Here is a 14904-nt window from a genome sequence, read left to right on the forward strand (position 1 = left end):
ACCTGTGTTATGTGACTTTATGGAAATCGTGATGCTCCTAAGTTATGATAGTATTAAGCCACGCTCAGTATTTGGTCAGTATTTTACATCAGTATGTGTAAGACAAAACCAGGAGAGGAACAACCAGCGGAAAAGTATAATAGAAACACGTCACCACTTCTGTATTTATCACCCACTCCTGAGGTAAAATACTGACCAAATACTGAACGTGTGAACGTGGCCTTAGGGTCTGTGCACACGGAGGTTTTTGGGGAGTCTATCACAGGGCGTCTGCTTCACAACCCACCCAGAAAACACTTTGAAAACTCTGTTCATTTTTATTGAAAAATGACTGCTGGTCATACGTTCAGGCTTTAGATTATTCTTTTTTTTTTTTTTTTTTTTTATTAGTTTCAGGTAAAAAAAAAAAAAGGACTTCTCTATTCTGCAGTGGCTTTCCGCAATGGAAATGCTCCATAAGTCAATGGGAAGGCGGCAAAAAAACACCACAAAGACGTCGGGGAGTATTTTGTAAGCGTTTTTTGACTCATAAAATGCCAGAGGTTTATTTATCAATGGATTTAATAAAAGAAAGTGAAAAATAATCAGCCACAAAAAAAAAAAGAAGTTGATAATAACGTTTAAAGAAAACGCGTCAGGGAATTAGGCTAAGGACTGACTTGGTACAAAGTGGCCCACAGACTGTCTGCTTCACCATAGCAACCAATCAGACGCCTGCTTTCATCATCTCAGAGCAGATTTTAAAATAAAAGAAGTGATCTGATTGGTTGCTAGGGGCAACCCTGGCCCTCTGATTCACACAGTGCAGTCCTAGGTACCACGTAGTGTAGATTGTGCCCTCTGTATGGGAAGGAGCAGCAGGCTATACCTTCCTATGTAGGGGAGGGGAAAAAACAAACATGGATATGTCGAAAGTACTCCGGGTGCATAGGGCTATACACATACACCCAGGAGCTGTGAACAGTGTCCTGGGTGAACCCGGCACAGTTTTAATGCAGATTTTTATGCTTTTTTGTATTCAAAACTAAGACTAGATTATAAAATAGAGAAAAAAAATAAAGGAAATACTTAGGCCAAAATTCGTCAGTTTTGTATGACAGTCTTAAAGGGGTTGTCCGGTCCAAACCGATAAGTCTGCAGTCACTCTGAGTGACTGCAGACTTCTGAATGCCCCCAGAGCATGCACTATGCACTGCAGGGATTCACCGGTTTCTGACCCGTGACCGACGGGTACGTAAGCATTCTACATATACCCGGGCATGGCCCGTATAGTGGGTGTGGCCTCACCCTGTATAGTGATGAGACTGCGCAGTGGTCGTGGTCGACTATAGGACGCAGCCTCGCTCCATGCAAGTGTATGGAGAGCAAGGCCGCTCCCACTGGCCGAGGGTATGTATAACTCATACATACCCTCCGTTACCGGGTCTGAAAGGGGCGAATCCCCGCAGACCGGTGCGTGCGCTGTGGGATTTATAAGTCTGCAGTCACACAGAGTGACTTTAGACTTATCTGTTTGGACTGGACAACCCCTTTAATGCAGAAAGTGTGCATTTGTAGGATGTGTCAAATACACCAAGAGGCGCGCTAGCATCAGACTTGCAGTTCAGTCCATGAATATAGCACATCTCTGGTAATTTACGGCAATTTTGTGGTGTAAATTATAATTAATTTGTGAACCGTGAGGCCACAACAAGCTTCGGTCACTGTTTCTGGTGGCAGAGTAGCCAGGAACTGGTGTAAAAACTCAGAAAGTTACAACATTTTGCGACATTTCAAACAGTTTCGCGCCACAATTCTGGTAAAAACCACTTGTTGAATCATTTTGGTTTTGTAATTCTGGACTTGGAGTTTTCTTTTTACGTGTATTATGGATTCTACAGGTCTGACCTGGTGACAGAGATAGGAGCAGGAGGGTCCGAGTCACACGGATAAATACTAGTAATGATATTGTGCCCCCGGTGATGGAGCAGCTTAGGCCGGGGGCTCGCACACCGTGGAAATGTAGAAGTGGACTTTCACTCATGGAGTTAAAAATCAGCAGCAAAATATGTACCAATTCTGCAGTGCGCGATGCCATTCTAAAAGGGGATGTCTCAAAGATAACATGTGTCTATGTGCCTTATTAAGGCATATGGACAGAATATGCTCAGTAGCCCCTAAATTACCCAAAAAGATGGGTTGCTCTTTACAGGCATCCCCTTTCTAGGACTCCTGTGTTACATTGACAACCATATCTAATACCAGACTCTCCATTTGGGGGCCAAGTAAAAAGCAGGACTTGGAGCCATCAAACAGATCAACCATTTTGTCATGGGGTATCTTAATTGAGACAACCCCTTTAACCAATGAGAACATGTTTAGCAAGCATTGTGCTTCTCTTGCTGAACTCTTAAAAAGTTTAAAAACTGTAAAGTTTCCAATATAAAGTTTGAGACAAAACAATAAGAAAATTTTAACACTGGATGAGAATAGTTTTGACATTGTGGTAGGCGTTCGTGTCCCACGTTGTTATATTTGAGGCGCCAATTTCCCATCATCTTCAGTGGCGATCCACAATGTCCAGAATCGGCCGACTTACCGATGGACCATAGACTGGTGACAGACCTCACGCGGCCACATCACTTCCAATCATTAGTTGCCTCTAGTTCTGTAAGTATAAAATACTGATGTCACAGTATGGTCACCGGTGCAAGGACACCCAGTTACCATTCCCTGCTGTGTATCTCAAGAGATGACATCGTGTGTGTCACTGTTGGGTCTCTGCCGCATTGCCAATGGCGGGAGTGGCTTTCCATAAAAATCTAAGTCAAGAGAAACAGCAAAACACAAGAAAGAATGGTCCAGTTAGTACCATAGGATGCAAGTATCCAGAACCTTACAGGCAGCGCATGCAGGGTGAGTATAGTGCTTAGGACCAGTGCTAAATGGAGAAGGAATCAATGAGTGTTATGGACGAAGCAAACAAGAGAAATCCCAAGCAGTACTAAATGGATGGCAGGTTTTATAGGACACCGCAGCCCCAGTTCATGGCTTCCCAAGATGTCTTTATAAACATAATAGAAGAGAACTAAAAAGGTGGAACTTTAGATAAATCCAGACACTCCTTGCCTTGTGCAGCTTAGGCACTACTTCCCTTGCTCACATTGTTCCTGATCGGCAAAGGTAGTAAGGGCTCGCTCACACGTGCGATGCAATCGGATGAGTGCAATCCAATAAAAAAAAAACGGATCGCACTTGGCCGAATGTTACCCTATGGGGCAGCTCACATCTGCAACCCAATATTTTCTCATGCCAATTCGGCATCCGTGAATTGAACCGCACACACCCCTATAAGTCTATGGGTGCGTGTGAAACATTGCACTGCATTTAGATATCAGCCGAGTGCAGTGCATGCAATTCCTGCCGATGCTGGCAACAGAGGAGATGGAGAAATTACTTTCTTCGTCTCCTCCGCAGCTGCACTGTGATTCTCTGATGCGAGAGGATCGGAGCACTGACACTCGGATCACGCTCGCAGCAGAGCAGGAGCCGAGTGTCATTAGCATCTCGCATAGGATGGGATACTCTGGTGCAGGGCTCCCCAACAGATCATGTTTTCAGGATTTCCTTAGTATTGCTCAGGCGATAATTGCATCACCTGTGTAATAGTAAGGAAATCCTGAAAACATGATCTGTTGGTGGGCCTTGAGGACTGGAGTTGGGGAACCCTAGTGAGACTCGGCCCAAGGCTGAAAGGCGTAGATGGATCTATTACAGATCCACTGCAAAATTCATCATCAAAAAATTTGAACTGAAGTTTTGTAGCATGCTTTGAATCTTGCACAGATTTTTTTTTTTTGTTTAAACTAGTTGTCTTCTACTGAATGTCCCCATAGCGTTGCCAAAAAAAATTCATACTCCCCTCCTGGACGAGCACCGCTTCTCCGCTCTGATCTTGTCACATAAACCTTGTAATGTGAGCTCTGCAGCCTATGTCACCAGATCGCCAGTGGATCCAGGGATCAGAGAGGAGAAGAGGACTGGTCCGGGAAGTAAGTATGCTTTTTTCTTATACATCACCTTGGGGACATTCCTAAGAGGTGGCCAATCTCTTAAGTAATTACGTGGTTTAAATAGTCTGGTGTAAAAGGAAACCATCATGAGTCACAGTAGGAAAAATGATCAGAACTGCAACCCATCAGTTTGCTGTTTTTCATGTACCATAGGGCGTCTGACCTGTATGGCTGCTAAAGTAACCCCTCCAGTTTTCCTTTCCCATGCTTATCCCCAGGGATTGGGGCCTAGAATAGCACAATCTGCAGTGATATCCTTGCCAGTAAAAACACTGGACCACCCTTCCTTCCTCCCTAAGGAAATGTGAAGGACCCTATAACAGATCAGTTTGAACACATTTATCTTGCTTGTATACAGATCTCATAGACATCGAGGCCGTATAGTAAAAGCCTGAACTAGTGTGAACACAGGCGGCTGGAATACAGACACATTTTACCATCCATATTACGACTGCAAAAACCAACCCGGATTGTGATTCTCCTGACCCGTGCCAGCAGCCATGTTAGTTCAGGTCATAGAAGAATTAAAGAATGACATCACCACAAAAACAGAGGTAAGAGAATAAGGTAGGAAGTCAGGTAAATGAATGGCACAAACGACAGAGGATGGAAAATGATTTATTAAGTGTAAAGAGCAACAAACCATATAGAAAAATCTAGATTATGACAGAACGTCTATATTAGAGGATTAATGAAGTTCTCTTCTATTTAGGTCCACATTGTGCGCAGTCATTTAGGAATCAGTCAGACTGTCTTATAAATAAACTATATAAGCGCCACACTTGTAGATCACTATAAGAGATCTGGAAGACACCTACGCCCAGCCACCAAAGGCGAGGAGCCTGGATCTCCATCCTCGTGCATGTACTACTAGGGTGGCATCAGCCCTCGGCACGCTGCAGAGTAATATGGCTGCCAGCCCCGGAGCTGGGAGGACTTAGGATTTTTTTTTCTTTTCTTTAAAGGAGACCGGTCATTTCTTTGTCTCGCTAGTTTTAATAAATAATGCATTCTAGACCACACATGTCAAACTCCATGGGCCAAAATCTGGCCCGCAGGGTGGTTTTATTTGGCCCTCGACACCAGAACCACCACCCTTATGTGGGCCCATTATTCTGTATGGAGGACTATGTGGGGCCCATTATTCTATATGCAGGACTATGTGAGGCCCATTATTCTGTATGGAGGACTATGTGGGCCAATTATTCTGTATGGAGGACTATGTGGGGCCCATTATTCTGTATGGAGGACTATGTGGGGCCCATTATTCTGTATGGAGGACTATGTGGGGCCCATTATTCTGTATGGAGGACTATGTGGGGCCCATTATTCTGTACGGAGGACTATGTGGGGCCCATTATTCTGTACGGAGGACCATGTGGGGCCCATTATTCTGTACGGAGGACCATGTGGGGCCCATTATTCTGTACGGAGGACCATGTGGGGCCCATTATTCTGTACGGCGGACCATGTGGGGCCCATTATTCTGTACGGCGGACTATGTGGGCCCCATTATTCTGTATGGAGGACTATGTGAGGCCCATTAATCTGTATGGAGGACTATGTGAGGCCCATTATTCTGTATGGAGGACTATGTGGGGCCCATTATTCTGTATGGAGGACTATGTGGGGCCATTATTCTGTACGGAGGACCATGTGGGGCCCATTATTCTGTACGGCGGACTATGTGGGCCCATTATTCTGTACGGAGGACCATGTGGGGCCCATTATTCTGTACGGAGGACCATGTGGGGCCCATTATTCTGTACGGAGGACCATGTGGGGCCCATTATTCTGTACGGAGGACCATGTGGGGCCCATTATTCTGTACGGCGGACTATGTGAGGCCCATTAATCTGTATGGAGGACTATGTGAGGCCCATTAATCTGTATGGAGGACTATGTGAGGCCCATTATTCTGTATGGAGGACTATGTGGGGCCCATTATTCTGTATGGAGGACTATGTGGGGCCATTATTCTGTACGGAGAACCTTGTGGGGCCCATTATTCTGTACGAAGGACCTTGTGGGGCCATTATACTGTATTGAGGACTATGTGAGGCCCATTAATCTGTATGGAGGACTATGTGAGGCCCATTATTCTGTATGGAGGACTATGTGAGGCCCATTATTCTGTACGGAGGACTATCTGGGGCCCATTATTCTGTACGGAGGACTATGTGGGGCCCATTATTCTGTACGGAGGACCATGTGGAGCCCATTATTCTGTACGGAGGACCATGTGGGGCCCATTATTCTGTACGGCGGACCATGTGGGGCCCATTATTCTGTATGGAGGACCTTGTGGGGCCCATTATTCTGTATGGAGGACCTTGTGGGGCCCATTATTCTGTATGAAGGACCTTGTGGGGCCCATTATTCTGTATGGAGGACCTTGTGGGGCCCATTATTCTGTATGGAGGACCATGTAGGGCCCATTATTCTGTATGGAGGACCTTGTGGGGCCCATTATTCTGTATGGAGGACCTTGTGGGGCCTTGAGGGTTGACGCACTCCTGCTCGGTTGATATTGCAGCGGCACTGTGCGCTCCTACTGCAGTGGAACTGAATATGGCCACGATTAACAGCTCACAGCGAGCACCAGAGATCCCCGACAGCCTCATTGCAGTGCTTACAAGCTCACTACAAAAGAGCATGTAAGCACTCCACATGTTTGGCTACCTCTGCTAGATTGCAGAAGTGGCTGATCCTCTTGGCAATGAGCAGTAAACCATAAAAAAGGAAAAGGAGGATGGACAAATTTTCATAAAAAGTACAGTAAATTGCAAAGTTGCTTGTTTTTACAAGCACTATCCAACCCTATCTCTCTATTAAAATGGGAATAACTTTGGACTCTGCATGGAGCTGTTCTTCTGTTATTCCTCCTGCATATGCAAGAATAAGCTGACTACTTGACCTTACCATTCCTCTTGTCCAAGTGGGCATTATACTCTCACACTTTCCGATCAGTTGGCACAGTATCAACCTGTGACAATGGTAAAAGCCCAGTTGTTAGTTCTAATAAATGATGCTCCGGGGTGGTTATTTAATGGGGAATATCAAAAAGTAAAAATAATAAAGTTATACCCTTGCCTTAGCAACCCTCTGCTGCTATTCTCACAATGTGAGGTTCTTTGCCAGTCTCAGAACTGCCTGTTCTGACCACGCATGTGACCGTTTGCAGCCAATCACTGACTGCAGTGGTCACATGTCCATCTCGCCGGAGAAGGAAGTACTTAGGCGCTTTCTGTACGGCTTGTTCTGTTCAGACAAACATGTTCCTTCTGCAGGCAGCAATTGGCGGCAGCAGTTACATGTGTCCGGCAGGCACAGGAAGTACAGAGGCCGGTGGGGGGGTCTGTAAGGAGAGTATGCTATATTTTATAAATGGAATCTGTAAGTAGGATTAACCCTTCTAAGCCGTCTACATGGGCATGCAGGTCATAGGAAGCTGAATAAGAGGATACCTTGATATCTGATGTCTTATTCCAAGGAAATCCACATTTTTCTTGTGTATATGGGCTGTTAAGTTTTATGGACCGAACACTGATCTGCCTTACAATCTGCTTCCAAAGATTATTTTAAATGAGAGGGGATGTTACCAGTGTGAGACATGTAATGACTGACAGTATGCTCTAATAATTATATATCACATAGCTCTGCAGTAGGATCAGAGCTGACACAGGACAGCAGAGCTAACACAGGACGACAGAGCTGAACTTTGTCTCATTACAAACACATTTGCAGCAGCACTTGTCCTCTCATAATCCGGTCAGCTCTGCGGCAGAGCTATGTGTGATTATAAATAACACAGTACAGCAGCATTGAACCTTGTCTCATTTCAAACACAAGAAAGACATTTGCAGTTGTCCTCCTCTTCTTCAGCTTCCATCTCACAAGCAACGAGTGTACGGGAGGGCAGTACAGCAGAGCTGACAGCACTATGAGAGGACAACTGCAAATGTGCTTGTTGTGTTTGTAATAAGACAAGATTAGTTATAAAAAAGCACCGCTCTGCGGCAGAGCTGCCAGCACTATGAGAGGACAAGTGCTGCTGAAAATGTGTTTGTAATTAGAGAACGTTCACTTCTGCTGTACTGTTAGATCTGCTGTACTGTGTTAGTTCTGATTTTACTGCAGATCTCTGATCTCATTGTGTGTAATTATGAGACCAGACTGTCAGTCTTTACATGTCTCACACTAGCAACACCCCCATCCATTTAAAAATAATCTGAGGCACAATCTGATGCAGATCAGTATCCGGCCCAGAGATCTTAACAGCTCAGGAGGGTAGATCCCACTGACAGATGCATTTTAAGTATTTTGGATGTTTAAAAACAAAAGCAGGAGTGGACAACCCCTTATTCTTATGCAAGCAATTTTAAGATTTTTTTTTTTTATATGTAAATAGTCAGTGAAATTGGGTGACATTTTATCAGCTTTACTATATTCCAGCCCATTTTGAGTGATTCCCCCGTTGGATGTATGACTATTATACAGTCCTGACGTCACCTTCATTGAGATTCATGCAGTTAGCATTTGAAAAAAAAAAATAAAAAAAAAGTGGTAAAAAAGGAAAGAGATGCAAGATACCAAAAAAAGGGAAAAGACTGACGCCCCCATGTTTTGGAAACAGCCAGACATGAACGAAGCAATGTGTTAATGGAGAATGGAGTTTGCATGCGAAGAAACAGAAGATAAAGGCATTCTACAATTACCATTATGATGTGTTTCTCCAAGAGGCTCAAGTTTTGGAAGTCTAGTAACTTTTGGTGTTCCCCAGCCAACTACAGGGAAAACAAACAGAATTTCACTTAAAGTAAAAAATTAAATCACCAATCAATGGCTCAGAGAAAACGGTAAGAGTACAAGCTCACAATTGTCCTAGAAATAGAGAATGCAATCAGAGCGGAAATTGTATAAAACTGTACAATAATTTACTAATATATATAATATATATACACATACATACATACATACCAAAAGTTTGGACACACCTTCTCATTTAAAGGTTTTTCTGTATTTTCTTGACTATTAAAATTGTACATTCACACTGAAGGCATCAAAACTATGAATTAACACATGTGGAATTATAGACTTAACAAAAAAAGTGTGAAACAATTGAAAATATGTCTTATATTCTAGGTTCTTCAAAGTAGCCACCTTTTGCTTTGATGACTGCTTTACACACTCTTGGCATTCTCTTGATGAGCTTCAAGAGGTAGTCACCGGAAATGGTCTTCCAACAATTTTGAAGGAGTTCCCAGAGATGCTTAGCACTTGTTGGCCCTTTTGCCTTCACTCTGCGGTCCAGCTCACCCCAAACCATCTTGATTGGGTTCAGGTCTGGTGACTGTGGAGGCCAGGTCATCTGGCGTAGCACCCCATCACTTTCCTTCTTGGTCAAATAGCCGTTACACAGCCTGGAGGTGTGTTTGGGATCATTGTCCTGTTGAAAAATAAATGATGGTCCAACTAAACGCAAACCGGATGGAATAGCATGCCACTGCAAGATGCTGTGGTAGCCATGCTGGTTCAGTATGCCTTCAATTTTGAATAAATCCCCAACAGCGTCACCAGCAAAGCACCCCCACACCATCACACCTCCTCCTCCATGCTTCACGGTGGGAACCAGGCATGTAGAGTCCATCCGTTCACCTTTTCTGCGTCACACAAAGACACGGTGGTTGGAACCAAAGATCTCAAATTTGGACTCATCAGACCAAAGCACAGATTTCCACTGGTCTAATGTCCATTCCTTGTGTTCTTTACCCCAAACAAGTCTCTTCTGCTTGTTGCCTGTCCTTAGCAGTGGTTTCCTAGCAGCTATTTTACCATGAAGGCCTGCTGCACAAAGTCTCCTCTTAACAGTTGTTGAAGAGATGTGTCTGCTGCTTGAACTCTGTGTGGCATTGACCTGGTCTCTAATCTGAGCTGCTGTTAACCTGCGATTTCTGAGGCTGGTGACTCGGATAAACTTATCCTCAGAAGCAGAGGTGACTCTTGGTCTTCCTTTCCTGGGGCGGTCCTCATGTGAGCCAGTTTCTTTGTAGCGCTTGATGGTTTTTGCAACTGCACTTGGGGACACTCATTTTTCTTTACTTAGAATTTGTATTATGGCAAGAAAAAAAGCAGCTAACAGTCTATTCAGTAGGACTATCAGCTGTGTGTCCACCTGACTTCTGCACAACACAACTGATGGTCCCAACCTCATTTATAAGGCAAGAAATCCCACTTATTAAACCTGACAGGGCACACCTGTGAAGTGAAAACCTTTTCCAGTGACTACCTCTTGAAGCTCATGAACAGAATGCCAAGAGTGTGCAAAGCAGTCATCAAAGCAAAAGGTGGCTACTTTGAAGAACCTAGAATATAAGACATATTTTCAGTTGTTTCACACTTTTTCATTAAGTATATAATTCCACATGTGTTAATTCATAGTTTTGATGCCTTCAGTGTGAATGTACAATTTTCATAGTCATGAAAATACAGAAAAATCTTTAAATGAGAAGGTGTGTCCAAACTTCTGGTCTGTACTATATACGTGTATATATATATATATTATATATATATATATATATATATATATATATATATATATATATATATATATATATATATATACATATACATACACACACGTATCATACACTTTACAGGTAAACTAAAGCGAATACTGAACCCAAAATACTTTGACACATCACAAGACTGCAGTGGGCCCCAACAGATGGGGTGCATCAACCCATGTTAGGGGTAGACGGGTCCTGTAGCCCACATATTAGTGACAATAAGGCCTCATTCAGAAATTTTATTTTTCAATAAAAGGAGCCATTTTTATTTTTCAGAGTGGTGGATCCAAATTTAATCTATTTTTGGTTCACACATCCATTTTTAGCATAGGTGTCCAATCTGTTTTTTCTCGTATGCAAAAATAAAATAAGATTTACAAGCTTCTTCTGCCCATTAAACAGTAAAAAAGGGACAACAATCGGATAAAGCACACAAGCCATCCATGCATAGTTAGTTTTTTCATTGATTAGAATGAGTGAGTTTGAACAGTGATCCAAAATGGACGTCTCACGTTTCAGTGAGACTTTAAGCCTCATCCAGACATCCGTTTTTCACGTTTTTCTTGGATAGAACACTGTCCGCAACATGGATGCCACCAATGTACCTGGCTTCTGTCCATTTTTACTGTTTAATGGATAGAAGAAGCTAGGAATTTATTTTTTATTGTTTTGGGGTTTTTTTTTCCTCGAGAAAATCACTGATGGACACAGACTAAAAAATGGATGACAATCAGATTGGGCACACTGATGAATACATGCATGTCATGATGAGGCTTTACATTGGGAGATCCTTAATATATGCAGGGACCCAGGCCCATCCCCTCACTTCATCCTGGACGTGTCAAATATCATTCATGGGAAAACCTCTTTAATAATAAAATATTACACAGTGGAAATCTATACATTCATTAACAAAGCATATATTAAATATTAAAAAGCGTATAAAATGCAGTTTCTCAATAACAAGGAAAAAGCTAAAAATGACACGAGTTTATTGCAATGAAGTGCATGGCTGTATAATCTGGGATATTCGCATGCGAAGCATCTTATGAAGCTCTGATGGAGAGATCGTCAATGTCCAGGCTTTATATCAAAGATACACATGATATCTGTCTGAAGTAACAGTCTGTACTTTGCTTGGATATCGTCCAGCAGGTGGCGCCCTTCTTTACTCACCGGGTAGTTGAGGTGGCGGGGTTGCTGGGCTCTTTAAATCAGACTCCTCTGCACATAAAGGCTCTATTTTGTTATTTCTTTTAATTTTTAGCTTTTTCGTCTTCTTTTTGCTTTGAGCTTTAAAAAATTAAAAAAGCAAAGACAAAAAAATACATTATTAAGGGAATGTAGCGTTTAAATCATTTAAAGTATAAGTAGAGGTGAGTTACATAATTAGTAAAATGGAGATACTGGAGTTGTGTAGTGTACCAAAGCAATTTTTATTTTAGTCTGAAAATTTCTAATATGTTCAGAATCTTTATAAATCAAAGAAAGAACAACTACTAACCTCTCCGCTCTCCAGGTCACGGTGCAAGTCACCAGAGTAACAGACGTGATGACGTACCGTCCATTCAGTCACTTAAAAGGTGCATTCCAATCTCCAAGATCCTATCCCAACACGAAGCAAATAACTTTAATTATCAATGTATAGTTCTTCTGATAAGCTATTATATGTTGCTTACCCCATGTGCAGGGCATTGCAGTAGCTTAACTAACTATCTGTCACTATATGAGTGGTCGTAACCATGGACACCTAAGCTACTGCAATGCCCTGCATATGGGGTAAGTGACATAGCAAATCAGAAGAACTAGACTACATTTCTAACTAGAAGTATTTGCTAATATTATTATACCTACCACATATTGGGATAGGATCTTGGAGATGGGAATACCACTTTAATGGCTGCTTCGTCAGATGACAGATTGCATCGGGTGTCTTCACTTCTGATCCAGACAGAGACCATCGGATCAGAAGATCCCTTTTCACTGTTGACTGTCAGTTTTCTTGCGTAAAACTGCTTGAAAAGTTGCAATTTGTTTGCGCAACGTGAATGTATGCAAAAATATAGTGACTTTTGCTGATCCTACAACTTTTATAAAAGTGGATGAAGCTCAGATGAAATGGGGTGTGACCAAGCATGCTCACTAAATTCATCACAATTTCTGCCACAAAAGTGGTGTAAATTTCGACAGAAGTGTACTCTAGTCCGTGGTTGGAGTAACATTTCTGATGGAGGTGCACAGCGGTTGAAAGATGCCCTAAATTCATTAAGAGGCACCTCTCACTGCAGGGCACAGGTCATCAAGACTATTGTACAATGCGCCATTCTGGATCAGTCGGCGCCAGTGTATTTTTAGTAAATGTAATTATTTATCTCTCATTTTGCAAAAACTTCCCTGTATTCATGACACCCATAAAAAGTGTCCAATAAAAGTCAATAGATAAATACAGTCTTCAGCCAAAAAGGCAGGTTTAAATAATTTTCTGCCAAAATGTAAAACATTCACAGATCAATCATGAGTGGCAAGTAGCCTTAAATCCCTTCTGCGTACCTGGTTTTGCCATCCAACCTACAGCAGTGAAAGCTGTCATTAAAAGGAATCTGCCAGCAGGTTTTTACTATGTTATCGGAGGACAGAATGAGGGAGGGACAGACACAGATTTCAAGGAGGTGTCACTTATTAGGCTGTGTGCTGTTTCCATACAATGAAGGTTTTGTCACCAGGAGATAATCACTGCCCAGACTAGCTCCCTTGTGCCAAGTGGTCTGACTCCACCCCCTCCTGTGATCAGCAGTTCACTGTCAACATACAATAAAGCTGTGGTGTGCGGGGGCAGCTTTCTGAGCTCTGCTACATCTAAAAACTCTGATTGTGTCACAACTGCTGCACCCAGTAAGCTAAGTGACACATCACTGGAATCAGGGTCTCTTTTCTACATCAGGTTGCTCTCAGATGAAGTAGCAAAAACCTGGGGACAAATTCCCTTTAAAGGGGTATTTCCATCTACAATTATTGTGCATACACCGTATGTGCCAGGAGTGGATGGAGGTCCCACCAATTGCACCAGCATACAGTCATGGCCGAAACAGGTTTTTTTGTGTTGTTCCAATACACATAAAGGAAAGAAACATATGTATAACAAAACATGTGTAATTGCAATAATTTTCTGGGATAAATACTTCATTTTTTGGAACAATTTCAAGGGTGCCAACACTTTCAGCCATGACTGTATATTGCGAAGACAGGGCCCTGACATGTGCTGCTTTCAGTGGTAAGGTGGCTGTAATTCACATACAAATGAATGAGAATCCTGACCGCCTCTTCACTGGCAGCGGTGCATGTCCGAGCCCCTTTTTCTATCCCTGTATTTACTATATTTAGCTGAGAACACCCCATTAAAGCACAACTCCAGCGTATTTTTGTTTTTTTTCCAGTGCTGGAGTTGTGCCACTAATGCAAGTCCTCTGTCCCTTGTATTATACTCACCAGCTGCTGTCTTCAGCTCTTCTCAGGGCTGCTCCGGTCTTGTGACCGCAACGTCTGACTGACCGGAAGTCAGAGGTAATGATCACAAGGTCTCAATGCAAGTGTATGAGAACCTCGTTATGGCCTCATTTTGGCTCTCATAGACGTACATTGAGTTCTGACTTTTGGATCGCTGCAGCAAACCCTGGAGCGATCTGGCAGGTCACAAACTGCTTGAGGGCAGCGCCGGGAACATAAGATGGTAGCGGGTAAGTATGAGGCTAGGGGCAGTAGCACCACTCCAGCGCAGCAAAAATAAAAAAAACTGCTGGAGTGGCGCTTTAGCCCACCCGCCCTTTGCAATCTCTGTCTCCATCTACACAGTAGAGCTGATAATAAAGAGGAAAAAAAAAAAAAAAAAGGTACCGGATTCCCTCCGTTCAGAAGGATCTACACTTGTTTCGTCCTGCTCCAGCTTCTGGGCCAAAGCATCTGTGTAGGATTCTATTAAATGTCCGTCCTGCGATGCCCGGCCGCTCTCACTGCCCTCACTTCCAGAATCCATCTCCTCTTCTCGTGCCTTAGGCTCCAGCGCAATGTCTACCCCATTCTGTCCATTTACCATTTTTTGACGCTTTTTCTCCTTTTCCTTCCTGAGTTTTTCTTCATTCTAGTTATCAAAATAGAAGGGGGGGGATGAGGAAATACATTATAACTATAATATTGGTCATGAGCTGCCGAATGGTTATTAAAATAGTGGAATAAGATGTGTGTGGCTGCCATATGTCATATATACAGCATACAGTTAGGTCCTTATA

The 14904-nt window shown here is 42.9% G+C and overlaps 1 protein-coding gene across 2 annotated transcripts in view; it reads right to left on the minus strand.

Moving 5' to 3' along the window:
• Positions 1-358: 358 nt before the first annotated feature.
• Positions 359-14904, minus strand: part of ARL13B (ARF like GTPase 13B) — a 61085-nt gene continuing 46539 nt past the window's right edge. The window contains exons 8-11 of one of the 2 annotated variants that reach the window (XM_073668179.1): positions 14513-14756; positions 11798-11914; positions 8771-8839; positions 359-2647 (exon numbers count right to left, since the gene is read on the minus strand). In XM_073668179.1, coding sequence (XP_073524280.1) covers positions 2619-2647; positions 8771-8839; positions 11798-11914; positions 14513-14756 — 459 coding nt within the window. In that variant the 3' untranslated portion in view covers positions 359-2618. Of the gene's footprint in view, positions 2802-8770; positions 8840-11797; positions 11915-14512; positions 14757-14904 lie in introns of both variants that reach the window. The other variant, XM_073668178.1, reaches the window with a different exon arrangement.

This window comes from Phyllobates terribilis, unplaced genomic scaffold (genome assembly GCF_046119375.1).
Source record: "Phyllobates terribilis strain yellow unplaced genomic scaffold, ASM4611937v1 Scaffold_2__4_contigs__length_985480577, whole genome shotgun sequence".
Classification (NCBI taxonomy): Eukaryota; Metazoa; Chordata; class Amphibia; order Anura; family Dendrobatidae; genus Phyllobates; species Phyllobates terribilis.